General features: G+C 39.9%; 1 protein-coding gene across 1 annotated transcript in view; it reads left to right on the top strand.

The window, feature by feature from the left end:
- FAM83E (family with sequence similarity 83 member E) overlaps positions 1-14,138 on the top strand; it is a 117,009-nt gene that overhangs the window by 17,020 nt on the left and 85,851 nt on the right. Inside the window, exons 2-3 of the mRNA XM_073656286.1 lie at positions 869-1,439; positions 10,057-10,224. Coding sequence (XP_073512387.1) covers positions 990-1,439; positions 10,057-10,224 — 618 coding nt within the window. The 5' untranslated portion in view covers positions 869-989. The remainder of the gene's footprint in view (positions 1-868; positions 1,440-10,056; positions 10,225-14,138) is intronic.

The raw sequence follows: 14,138 nt of genomic DNA, 5'->3' as shown, positions 1-14,138 counted from the left end.
CTTATAATGGGCACAATATGTGAGAAAGCGCAGGATGCAGCTGCGTAAAGAATTGACATGTCAATTCTTCAAGCAGCTGCGCTTTCGTGCTGCGTAAAATCACACAGTGTCTGAACGGCAAAGTGAATTTCCCATTCACTTTGCTGGCAGACACAAGGCTCACTGCGTATTTTGAAAAAGCGCGTGCGAAAAAGCTCGCAAAAATACGCAATGTGTGAACGCAGCCTAAGGCAGTTTTTCTTGTGGCTCTGTTGAGTGTTGCCCAATGTTTCAAACATTTGGCACATCATTAGATATAACACTTCTGTCTACCTCTGTTTTTTCACTTCTTAGTTCACCCCCTATTGGAGTAAAAATTGCAACTTTTTAAAAATTTGCATTTAACCTTAATAGAATAGCTATATAAAAGAAAATATAAAAAAGTAGCAAGAGTAGTGTAAAATAGCAAAAAAAGTTGCACATTTTTGCACAAAGACAGCATGCTACAAAAACTTACTACTTTTTGAAGAAAAAAAACCTTTATAAATTCCTTTGAAAGTGTTCCTTCTTCATTCCCTACAAATTCATTATCTAAAATATTAGTTAAAGGCAAAGTGTCACCTCGAGAAAAGCTATTTTCGAGAAAAGCTATTTACATGCAGATATAGGGGAGTCTTCTATGCATCTCTGTTCCAGGCGGCTTTTAAAGCATGTTTGTTTTTTTAAAACATTTCAGTGTTACTGGCTGAAATCATGAAGCCAATGTCTGATACATGCCTATTGCCCGTGGATCATACAGCAGGTATCAACTATCAGTTTGCTTTAACTAATACTCATAATAGATAAATTTGTATGCTAATTTTACTTTAATTTTTGTTTTCCTTTCTAGAATTTACCTTCAATGTGCCGAGCCCTGCAATTACAAGACTTTCAAAGCATTAACAGATAAACTGAATACATGTTTTAATTTCTTATTAAGAACTTCCTAAAAAAGATCCCTAAGTCTTAAAATGGCCAACTCTCAGGTGAAATGTTTGGAGGATGAGCTGGAATTTGTAGACATTTCTGAAACAAGTCCTCAATTTTATTATTCGGAAAAACAACGAACTGCCTTGGAAACACTTTTATCTAAAGGGGAAGCGGCTTTCTTCAATTATCTTAAAAATGAAGGAGCTCGACAGTTTTTATCCCGAGAGGAGGTTATTTCTCTAGGAAGCTCTGCAGTTGATTCTCAACTAGGAAAACTAGAATATGAGGAAGATTCAGAGCTGGATGATGATTTAAGTGTGAGCTACTGGCCGGGAAACTCGGATGTACCAACTCCGATGCTGGATCTTGGGTGGCCAGAAGGAGACACGTGGAAAGGAATTACACGAGCAGAAGTTTACACACAACCTCCTACCAATAATGCTCCTCAAATTAAAGTGGTGGTTCGGAGAGCAATTCAAAATGCTGCCAAGGTATGTGCACAGGACTTATCATAAGGAATCGCCCTTGTTCAGATTTCTGTGATTGTATCAGTTTGTTTTATTTCTATTCTTTTTTACAACTAAATGGACAACAGTTGTCTGATCGGAGGGGAAACCACTTTAGCTTTTTATGGTGATCTTCCCTGACAGATATATTACTGTAACATGATAAATGAATAGATAAACATATGTCGCTATACAGAACTGAGGTTACAAAGTTCATTTCTTAGATTTTATATGGACAGTCCTTCATTTTTTTTTTATTTCCTGTTCCTGTCAAAGTAGTTTGAGGCGGTTTTGTGACGAAACTCTTTTTTGTGTTCTAAACTCCTCATAATATTCCAGCACCTGGTATAAAAATGTAATTCCTCTATTGAATCACAGTTAAAACACATGTAGCCATGCACTGGGGTGATGATGAACACGGCACAAGGCTACATGTGTGTTTAATGTTGAATCAATAAAGAAATTAAATTGTTACATTAGGTGCTTGAATTTTATCATTTTTTGGATTAATTAAAAGTAATTCATGGTCCAGGATCTTCTGTGCAACTGAGATACAGATCCTTCAATACATAAGCTTCTACTCTGGTGAAATGTACCTGCTTCTTTTTCGTCTATATTCTGAACTGGATTTAAAGGGAATCTGTTAGTAGGATCAACCTTCCAAAGCCGTCTATATGGGTATGTAAGTCATAGGAAGATGTATAAAATTATATCTTAATGATACCTTATTCAAAATGAGCTGTTAAAATCTATGGCCCGGACATTGATCTGCATGAGAATTTGCCTCCAGAGATTATTGTAAATGAGAGTGGGAGATACCAGTGTGAGACATGTAATGACTGACAGTTTGCTCTCATATTCACACACAGCTCTGCAGCTCTGTAGAATAATCAACAAAAAAGAAGAAATATATAAATTTACAGAGGCACTTAGAGAAGACAGAGGCCTGAGCGGGAGTAAGAAATGTTGTACATTGTACAATATGAGTACATTGTAAGAAATGTTTAAGGTGGATCAATGAGAGTTTATATAGTGGGAAATCAAACTGTGCTATACAAATATGTATTAAATAGACAATGAGGAATAAATATATTTATATATGAAATTGGCGGGCAGCAATCTTAACTCTCGATATAAGAAATGGTCAGCTACTGCTAAACCAACAAAATTGTGGAATGCATCAAAAGAGGCATAGATGCACATGACAAGAACAAAAATTCACCTGTCTATATTTCCCCATTCCTGAGTAGTTTCCTTATGACAATTGCAGAGCCATGTCATTTAAACAGATTTGCTTGTAAAATAGTTCCCTGGCCAATGTTGCTTATGTCTTCTTCACATATGGCGGCATAAGAAGTCTGCTGGTTTTGTGTCACTTTTAGAGACACAATTAGCTGAATAAATGGAACAATGAATATTTGTGTAGCCCTCTATATCAGGACCCTGTTCCCTTTAAAGGAGCAATACTCCATGATTGTATCGCTTCACATAGTATAATTACTGTGAAGAATATTGAAAACGTAATCCCATGTCAATCATTGTGCCCTGTTTGGTGGGGGATTATACAGATCACAGTGTACAGCTGTAACTGGACACTCTGCAAGGGAGGGGGCCGAGAGTCAGGGAGTGATAAATACCTCACAGCAGCTGTGAGCTGCCACAGGAAGGCCCCTTGTGGCTTCCAAGCCTTGCGGCATGTTCTTTGTATCAGACAATTATAATTCAACACCGAGTTATGGGAATACGATACATCCCAGTGATACACCAAATAGATTTTTGGAAACACATGAACTGGATGAATGTCACCCTGGCTTTCAGCACAGTCCAGCGTGTAGGGAAAGGGAGATACATGACACAGCCTTGCGGGCCCCTGTGCTTTGTATCGACGCATAGCTGGGGTCCGGCTGGATCCGATGTCACCAGAATCAGCTCCCTAGGACCGTCCATTAAGGAAGTATAGCCCATTTTAGTTTTTGGGGGTTTTAGCTGAGAGAGGCCAGGCGAGGAGATTTAGGTTTAGCCAGGAGTCAGGAGAGGGGGAGTGACCCAGAGGGGTTAAGAGCCCAGCAGCCCTGGCTCCATTGTCTTTTTTCCTGGAAGGTCGAGAGGATACATCATGTGGTAGAAGTCCTGCAGCAAAGAGAAAGGGCCCCACAAGCCTCCCATGTGGCAGCCCCTCCTCCACAAGCCAAACTCTTAATAACTGCTTTATATCTTTTGTACCACTACTATTGTGTTTGCATCTCTGACCATTATGTATGTATAACCATTATGTATATAGTGTAATGTCTAGTGTGCCCTTAAGGCAATTAAATATATAATTTAACCATGGGCTGCTCTTTTATCTCGATCCACAAACTCACATGACCGCTGCTCGACTTAATCCTCATGCTACCGGGGCAGGTTTCTGGCCTGATATAATCCCCGTTAACGGACCGGGGACTTATATCTAATAGAAACTGCTGGCAGCTCGACCAAGCCAACAAGGTTCTGCTTCAGGGGGGTGTGAGCGAGTGTGGTGCCACGCTCCTGGTGCCTTACTGTACCCGTGTGGACAGGCGGTGTCTGTGTAGAACTGTACCAATCTGACCTTTCGCGTCCACGAGAGGGTGCAGAATGTCACGGTGCAAAGGGCAGATCCGTATCACGTGATCCATCTGACGTAATTGTGACGTCAGACAGGGTAGCGAGGTGTGGATTAGTCACAAGTGGTGGCAGCGGTGGGATTCTGCGGGATCTCTCTACTGTCATTCATCACAGTTACCAATTAACTGTCACTGATTTCACTGAACACCTCTGCTGAGGGGGGGTCTAAATAAACCACATCTAAAATTGGGGATTCTGGCGTGGGCTATGGCATTACTGGGTTGGAAGTGGATTGGAGCAGGACTTAAAAATTATGGCAAATATGCACACAGGTCTCAACTGAAAAACATCTTCCCACCAAATTCCAGATGTTTTTTCTCCTAGCCCAAGCCCAATTCCCCAGAGCCCCAATTCCATCAAGTCCCCATTTTTAACATCCTTTTCTCATCTAACAAAGGCTCTGTCCTCAAGAGCCTTAGTCTTATTTGCCCATAACCTGCAATTCAGAGGTACCTTTCCTTTTCATCAAGGCCTCTACATCCCAGAGCCACACCAGTTATTTCAGAGACAAGTTCGTTGATGGACGACAAAACTGAACCACCCAGTGCAGACCAGGCCTTAGCTATAGTCTCAGCACCCTCGAGGGTGACAATAACTCTATAATCAATATATCTACTATACCTTTCCACACCTGCTGCTTTGTCCTATTCATGTATGATCTCCCATATTTTGTAGGTACAATGATTTACTTCTGTTCCTTGTAAATTAACTATATCTTTACAGTGAAACTAAACAAATACATTGGTTAAAGTTGCATAGGCACTACTAAAAGTATATGCAAGTAGAAATAATAATGTAAACAAAAAAGAGGCTTCAGCTCCAACTATTGTGATAAAAAAAACAATAAAAACCCTTTAAAAACCCACATAATCCCACTTAATAGGCTTTTTTTGTAATTCCACTGATGTCAGAGCAGTCTGTTCTAATTCTTGTTTATGTCCCTCACAGGATATTCAAAGATAATTTGAAGAATGCCCTTTAGCTACTTGACCACCTCTTTCCATATGACCTTTTAGCTTCTCCTTCTATTAGGAGGCCACTTTGAAGAGTGTATCTCTAAAAGGCTAAACATGTAAACTTATTTCCAGTGGTCATTTACCCTGGGAAAATGTGGTCACCTTCCCCCCATACACATTATGTTAAAGTGGACTGAAACGTAGAGACATCAGCTCATCATTGTATTTTATTAGAAATGATTCTTAAAGTTGCAACTTTTATGCCATTTTCATGTTTGTGTTTTCTTCGATTGGTATAATCAAAAGCAAAATAGAACTAATAAAACACAAATCCACAGCAGCTTTAGGTCAGTTTTATATATTCATGAAACATTGAGCATTCTCACATTGGAAGATCTGGCCCAACTTCCGGGTCTCCCGACCTGAGTTAAGAGCTTTATGTACAAAGGGGTACTGAAATAAAATGGGAATCATCTTCTGGAGGGTGGGGAGCTTGTAGTGTGGGCTTCCACTGCTAGATCAATGTTCACAGAACAATTCTGGGTCAGTATAACAGCCGAAAATTGTTACTATGCTACAGTCTATAAGGAAGCTGCCATTAGTAAAACCCAAGTTTATGAATGGTTCTTTCATTTTAAAGTCAATTGATGATTAACCTCATTCCAGATATTTTTCTACCTCCCGAACTGATGAAAATGTGATAAATTCATCTAACCATTCAGGAAGATTGCCACCAGATCATTAATGGAATCGTGAAATTGACTAGGAGCATTTTCACTGGAGCAATTCGGTATGAAATAAGTTGAAGCAAAATTTGTGCCTCACAACAACCATTTCCGATGCTTTTATTTCACAAAAGGAAACAAAACTTCATAGCCACATGTTGTTCGTGTAAAATAGCCATCACAAAATAGATGAAAAACTGAACAACTTGAAAACAAAAAATGTCTGGAGCCAAATGCAAACTTTCTCAATGTCGGCTCGCGAACATTCACCTGGCAGTGAAAGCCCACAGTACAAATGCTCCACCCTCAGAAGACATTTAATGTTTCATTTGGGCCCCTCCTTGCATGTCTTTGAAGCAATTAGATTAGGTCAAAGGACCGAACCTGATGAGAGAATGGTTCAGGTTTCATGGATGTGTGAAACAGGCGTTAGTCTAAAATCAGTTCTGAAAAGACTACTTAGTAGGTAGAGCCAATTATGGCATTAAGTTATCATTAGGATCATATTTTATTTACCATATAACTTAGATGTCATGACTGTACAATAACAATGAAGTTTCTTATTGGTGCCGAAAAGTTGTGCAAAAGCCTCTATGAAAGAGTTTAGTGTTATTTAGGGCTTATTCAGAGATTAGTGTTTGTTGTCTGTGCGTTGACTGTTTTTTTCCATTGGCAGCACACAATATGTTTGATGAGGCTATTCAAAGGTCTGAATTCTTTTCTGGAGTGATGGTCTACATAAAGGTGTCAGAGATTCAGCGGGTAAAATAAGTATTGAACATGTCATCAATTCTCAAAGTAAATATATTTCTAAAGATGCCATTGACATGAAATTCTCACCAGATGTCGGTAACAACCCTATTAATCCACACAGGCAAAGAAATCAAACCATAGATGTCCATAAGTTAAGTATTGTGTAATAATGAGAAATGACATAGGAAAGAATTATTGAACACAGGAAGAGAGAGAGGTGCAAAAAGCCATGGAAAATCATAACACCAGCTTAAATTTATCAGTAATTAGAAACCAATCCTGCCACTTAGTGAAAAATAATATCAGCTGGTTCAACTGATGACCTATAAAAAAGTGTCTCATTACCAAGGCGCCACACAAGAAACACCTCATGATGGGTAAAACCAGTAAGCTGTCTCAAGACCTTTGAAACCTTATTGTTGCAAAACATACTAATGGCATTGGCTACAGAAGAATTTCTAAACTACTCCAGTAAGCACTATTGGGGTCATAATCCGGAAGTTGAAAGAACATCATTTTACCATAAACCAGCCATGACCAGGTGCTCCCCACAAAATTTTCAGACAGAGGAGTAAAAATAATTATCAGAAAAGTTGTCCAAGAGCCAAAGACCACCTGTGAAGAGCTACAGGAAGACCAGGAATCAGTATTTACAATTCTCTCAAAGATAACAAAAAGAAATGCACTCAATCTCCATGGCCTGTATGCAAAGCATGTTCAAGCATGTTTAAAGTTTTCTCAACAACATTTAGATAAGCCTGTGAAATACTGGAAGAATATAGTCTGGTCAGTAGTGTTGAACGAGCGTGTATTGTTAACCCTTTCGGTGAGCAAGCTCGGGTGCTTGCTGAGTATTTTCGGCGTGCTTGGCATCTATGTTAGTGTGTCGCCGCGGCTGCATGTGTCACGGCTGTTAGACAGCTGTGACACGTGCAGGGATTGCCTGTTTGATTGCCTGTCAGCCGTGACACATGCAGCTGCGGCGACACTAACATAGATGCCGAGCGTGCCGAAAATACTAGGCGAGCACCCGAGCGTGCTCGCCGAAAGGGTTAACAATACACGCTCACTCAACACTACTGGTCAGATGAGACCAAAATTTAACTCTTTGGATGCAATAATACACGCTATGTTTGGAGGTCAAAAAGCACTGCATATAACCCCAAAAGCACCATACTAACAGTGAAGTTTGGAGGTAGGAACATCATGGTGTGGGGCTGTTTTTCAGGATATCGCACTGGCAAACTTCATATAACTGAAGGAAGGATGAATGGACAAATGTAATGAGACATTCTTGATAAAAATCTGCTGCCATCTACCTGGATGATCTACTTAATTTATGGACATCTCTCATTTGATTTATCTGCCTGTGTGGATTGGATGGGTTGTTACTGACATCTGGTGAGAATTTCATGTCAATTGCACCTCTATAAATATATATTTACTTAGAAAATTGGTGACATGCTTAATATTTCACCCGCTGTATATAATACTCTGATTAATTTGCAGACAAATCTCATCCATTCAAGTGGATGGGTTCATGTGCCGCCCATTTTTCATGGATCCAATGCTAAGTAACCTGAGGGAAATCTTCCAATTTATTTTGCTGGTGAGTATAGCAGGCGGATGAGAACGCGCAAGAGATACACAGAACGCAAAGAGATAAAGAGACTTATATGAATGGTCAGTGTTTAGTAAATACAAAATGGACATGTATGTATGGCTAAGGCTTTATAATTCACAGATTTCTCTAAAGTGACATGAATGTTCAAAAATAGAAAAACTCTCTATGGCCCTTGACTAGAGTTGGGCCCCCACAGATCAAATATTGATGGTTTGCTCTAATCCTGATTGGCCCCTTTAATTCCTTTCTATCCTAATTTCAGCTTGTTGGTCAAAGATTGAATTCACCTTCTACCTGGTAAACTGCCCGATATTTCGAAAATTTTGCTAGCTTAAATTGTTCCGAAAAGAATCCTGCCGTGTAGACCCAGTTGGCCACAAACAAACAAAGAGGCATAACTTGAAGCTCCTGGTCACCAGTACAAAATCTGTAAAAATGTCCTATAATCTACCTAATGTAAAAAAATGATGATGAAGGTGGCTTTGTCCACTGAAACGCGTTGTGTGTATTAATAAATCAGTCATTTTAATTAATTTTTGCCCTGTTATTGGTGCTCTGATAATATTCACATTCACTGATTATAATCAACCTAATGACATTTAGATTACTGGAATTATCTAATGAGGCAAATAAGTATTCTGCCATTTTTCTCATATAGACCTCCATTCTTTTTTCTTAAAGAAGCATTCCCATTAAAGATTTTATCCTCTTAGTATATTGAAATCATCATATTATACAGCACTGTGTACTTACAATTGCTCATTTTGCCCTTTTACCCAGTTAAATCTTCTATTTTCTATTAGGTCTATGACATCACGTGATTAAAAACTGACTAGCTGAAGCCTTCTAAGCTCTATGTAGAAACAGGAAGTCAGTTTTTCCTGCATGACTCATGAGTCACTGCAAAAGTCCCTGACAGAGGAGGAGGAGGGGCAGCTGGGTTGGGAGTTGAACACGGGAATGATTTATGCTGGAAAAAGAGACTTCTTGTTTCTACATGAAGCAGAGAAAAGAGAAGAGTTAGCTGTGTTGAAAGGCAAAATGATCAGATGTAAGTACACTGTGCTATTTAATATGACTGCAATATATTAAGAGGATAAAAACTTTGATGGGAGCAGGAGGAGTGCTTCTTTAATTGGTTAAAAACCATGTTAACATGACTAGTTGCATTTTCTCCATTACAATGCATGTAATTCTATAAGAAAACTTACAATCACATGATCAATTAATCACATGACATTTGGTGATGAAATGCAACTAAAAAGGGGAAAGCAAAAAATCAGGTACTATAGAACAGCAACAAAAATAATGTAGAAATGCAGAATCTTTTACATGCATTTTTATTTTAGAAAAAAACAACTAAAATATTTTGTGTAAAGATACCCTTGATGGATTTAATGTGATGTTAGTAGGATGGTAATTTATAGAGACTGTTAAAAACAGTCACACCAAAATGGTGAAAATGTTATCCAGAATACTAATGAAATTCGTAACTATTTTTGCTTACATGACCATGAATGGTGACTCAATAAGCCCTAAAGCTTTATTCACAAATTAGTATTTTTGATCAATATTTTAGCAATATTTCTATGCCAAAACTAGGAGTGTCTCCAAAACACAGAACAATCTTTCAATTATAGTTTTCCTCTGTAAGTTCAACTCCTGGTTTTGGCATACAAATACCGATGAAAAATACTGACGTCTGAATAAATCCCAACAGTATTAAACAATTGCTAAGAACCTGGTGCTGCTTATCTCTGATAGAAACTGGTATGTTATTTTCCCTTGAAAACAGACATTGGGAAAAATCATTTCCTGTTCAATCCTCCAGGAATTAATGAATTACTATGAGTTACTTTAGGTCTAATCCCAAAAAACATGTAGCGTTTTTATTTCAGGTCATTGCAGTTGTGATGGACATATTCACAGATCCAGATATTTTCTTAGACGTGTATGAAGCAGCTACAAGGCGCATGGTTCCGGTCTACATCATCCTAAGTTTACAACATTTGGCTTCATTTATTCATATGGTGGAATCAACCGGAGTCAATGTTAGATTCACTGAGGTATAGTTTCAACTCTTTTCTCATCTCTACTGTTTTTAAAACCAATAATTTCTCTTTTAGATAATTTCCTAAAATTTGACAAAGGTGTGAGATTGTGAATCATTTGGAATAAAATGTGAAATTGCGACATACAAGAAAATGTCAAGCCTACAATATACCGTATTTTTCAGACTATAAGACACACCTTATTCCCCCCAAATTTGGGAGGAAAATGGTGGTGCGTCTTATAGTCTGAATGTAGCTTATCAGAAGGAGGGGTCGGAGGCAGTGGAGCGGTGTCACATGAGGAAGTAGCAAGGTCGCCGCTATAGGAAGCCAGCAGCGGCAGAAGTGGGGTGATGCTGCGGGCCTGGGCTAGGAGGAGAGGGTGTCCCGGAGGAGTGAGGCAGGATCGGAGTCCCCACTGAGCACAATGACCTCACGGGAGGCTACAGGAAAGTGGTGCTAGATCTCGGCTCGATGCATGTCTCACAGTTATGACAAAATATGTATGTTCTTCCCCTCTTAGTCCCGAAGTTGAAAAAGTATATCCCATCAATATCGCATTGATACTAACCCCAATATTCATAACTTCCCGCTGGTGCTCAAGTGTCTGAAGCAGCCTTGAAAGGGTATTTCTCCACCTTTTATTACACAAACCCCAGACCTCATATATATTCCCAGCAAATATACTAGTCTTAATCACCTGTTCACACCAGGATGTCCTAGCTTCAATGAAGATGGAGGTGTTGGATCTCGGTTTCTTCCTCCAGTTATAACTAGCTTCTTTCTCCCTAACTATACTTAATCTGATAAGTTCAGCCTGGGGGGTGGATGTGTATGTCCCTTATCCAGAGAGATGTCTCATGGATTTTGTAATCTCTCTATGACACACTGTATGTACGTGCACGTAGCCTTAAAAAAGATCTTGGAATCAACATCTGTGATGGTCAAAGATTCTTGTCTTTACTCTGCTGTAGATTTAGAAAATATTTAAAAGGGAGCTGAATGTCAGCTAGTAAAACATGTCTGTGGTTATTAGACAACACTTCTTTCTTTTGGAAAAATAAGTCAGTCTTAAATTCCTTGATCTCTAATATGCTGAAATTTAATTTTCCAACCATGAGGCTATGTGCCCACGATGCAGAAATGCTCTGGATTTTTTCCTGAGCGTTTCTGCATCTCCCTGGTAGGAAAAACGCATGCGGATTGTACATGCGGATTGTACATGCATTTTTCCTGCCAGGGACAGGTGGAAGTGAAGCGTTCTTCACATGCATTTGCACATGTGGGTTGTCAAGCGCTTTCCAAGCGATTTTAGCATCACTTGGAAATTGCTTGACAACTTGGTCACACTATATAAATCCATGCAACCGGCATGCATTTATATAGTGTGACCGTAAAAGAATGGTAAAAATAAAAAATAAACATTATACTTACCTTCTGATGGCCCCCAGTGTCCTTGTCTTGGCTTGTCGGCAGCTCGCGGTAGACTAAAGGACCTGCCGACGTCAGCGGTCGCGTGACCGGTCACATGACTAAATTACGTCACCTCAGGTCCTTTAGTCTACCGCGAGCTGCCGGCAAGCCAAGACAAGGACACCGGGGGCCATCAGAAGGTAAGTATAATATTTATTTTTTATTTTATTCTTTTTTTTACAGGTACTATGGTACCTGGGTCTGGAGGAGAGTCTCCTCTTCTCCAAACCCGGGTACCATCCGCACACTGGAATCCGCATGTACAGATTCAGTGATGCGGATTCCATGCGTTCCAATGCAAGTCAATGGAGGCGAAAACGCCGCACTTCCACAAGATAATTAGTAGTGCTGCGGATTTTTCCGCAATGATAATCCGCAGCGTAAATTTCCGCAGCATGTGCACAGCACATGTGGATTATCATTGGGGAACATGGCAGACCTTCTACCAAGCATTTTTTAAGCGTTTCTACGGCGGAATTGCCGCTGTTGAAACACTTAAAAAACGCATAGTGGGCACACAGCCTGAAGAGATCTCCAATAATAGAAAATCTACAAGTTTTTGTTATTAAATGTGAAGATATCAAGAAGAAACAAAAATGTGACAGTGCATAGGCAACATTGCTTGAGAAGGCCACAACATTGCTTCAATACCTGGTAGAGATGAGCGGATCATTTGAAATTCAAATTTGCCAGCTTCGCTGAATTTTCTCCCAAACATCGATTCACAGAGAATAAAGTTGCTGTGATTCTCAATACTGCAAATTCTCTAAATTCCCAGAAAATACATGTATAATACTTGGAAGTTTCCTTGAACCCCTTTTGAGCTCTTTAATGCAAACACTGCCTTAACTTTGTCTAAGCGACCTTAACCTATCGGGCTAAAGGAAAAAGGATGATCAACAGTGGCCATCACTAGCTGTTATTTAACAACAAACTATACCAACAGACTTTTAAAACCCCTATGTAAGGCCAAAATCAATAAATGGCACGTCTATATAATAGATTAAACCTACAAATAATTAGAGGTACACATCCCTAGTAATAATATCAAATTTAAAGAGTGAAAACAGTCCAAAAATTATCCTTCTTTGGGGGTAGATACCTGACTTGCTGTTTATACAGAGAAAGGCAAAGGGAAGAAGCAGTGTCTTTTTTTACATGGGATGGTGCAAAAATCTTCACAGTTTGTGGAGTCTCACAAGCTTCTTTATTTGCTAAGTGAAGAAGCAGTATCAATTCAAAATGTATCCCTTTATTTAGAGACCAAAAACAGTTATGTTATTTTTTAAAAAAATTGGTGTGGTCTTGCAGTGTCAGAAGCCACATGGTAGAAAAATATGATGGGACTGGCAATGAAATGTCTGGCAGTGTAGAGCCAGCAACTGCAGCCCCAGAAGGGGCAGTACAGTATAACACTATAAAACACAGTGGGTACCGAGGTGATGTGTGGTTGGTGTGGCCGTGCAGTGGCACAAACCTTATGGCAGAGAATTACGATGGCTGCAGGCAATATGTCTTACAGTGTAGGGCAGCAGTAATACTACAGTATAGATAACATGATGGAAAGGGAGTAGATACCTGCCTGGGCATGGGCCATCAGCTCTGGCACAAAACTGCGCAGAAGACAGACAATGGATAGTCAGGCAGGCAGATGGTATGGCCAATTTAAAAATATAAGTGAATGATATTCAACACTGATACATGCCAGATTCATTTTGATAAATGTAAAGTTCTCCATGCTTGCTGTGGAAAATCTGGTGTGTTTGAGTGTGACAAATCCACTGCCCATGCTGAACACTCTGGCGGCTGAAAATGAAACTATGCCCATAGCAAACTGGGCTAGCTCTTGCCACTGGTTCAGTCGGCTGACCCAAAAGTCCAAGGGATCGGGGCTCAGGGTATCTGCCTGTGAAAGGACACAGTCTAGGTATGACTGAACCTGGCTTCTCAGCTGGTGAGTTTCTGTTTGCTGTAGTTAATCAGGTTGGCATAATGGTAGATAAAACATCTGGTTTATCATATTAAATATACTGTAGCTGTTGCTGCTTCCTCCGGTACTGTTGTAGTTCTAATGCAAGTACAGGAGGAAGAGAATTGGGTCTGTGGAATATGCAGAGGGGCCTACTAGTCAGTGTACCGATCAGCAGGCATCCACTCGGTGAAAGCTTTGCAGGTAACAGAGCTTATCTTGGTAATAAGTCATTTTGGACTCTCTGTCAATAGATGGAAAAAAAATTAACAATTTTGCTTTTAAAGTGAGGGTCTAAAAGCATTCAGCAGTCATCCCTTTTCTTGATGGTAACAATACACCTGACATCCCACAAGCATTACAGCATACAGCTTGCCATGCTTGCTAGTGACTCGCCCCCTGGGCCGCGTGGGGAACCCGGAACCGGGCCTCTGGTGGGATGCTGGGGGTGGTAGTCTCAGTGTGGCGGCGACCCGGTCCGTGGCTC

The sequence above is a fragment of the Phyllobates terribilis genome, unplaced genomic scaffold, assembly GCF_046119375.1.
Source record: "Phyllobates terribilis strain yellow unplaced genomic scaffold, ASM4611937v1 Scaffold_12__6_contigs__length_324123572, whole genome shotgun sequence".
Lineage (NCBI taxonomy): Eukaryota > Metazoa > Chordata > Amphibia > Anura > Dendrobatidae > Phyllobates > Phyllobates terribilis.
The sequence above is the reverse complement of the archived record's forward strand: the minus strand, read 5'-3'. Positions and strand labels throughout refer to the sequence as shown.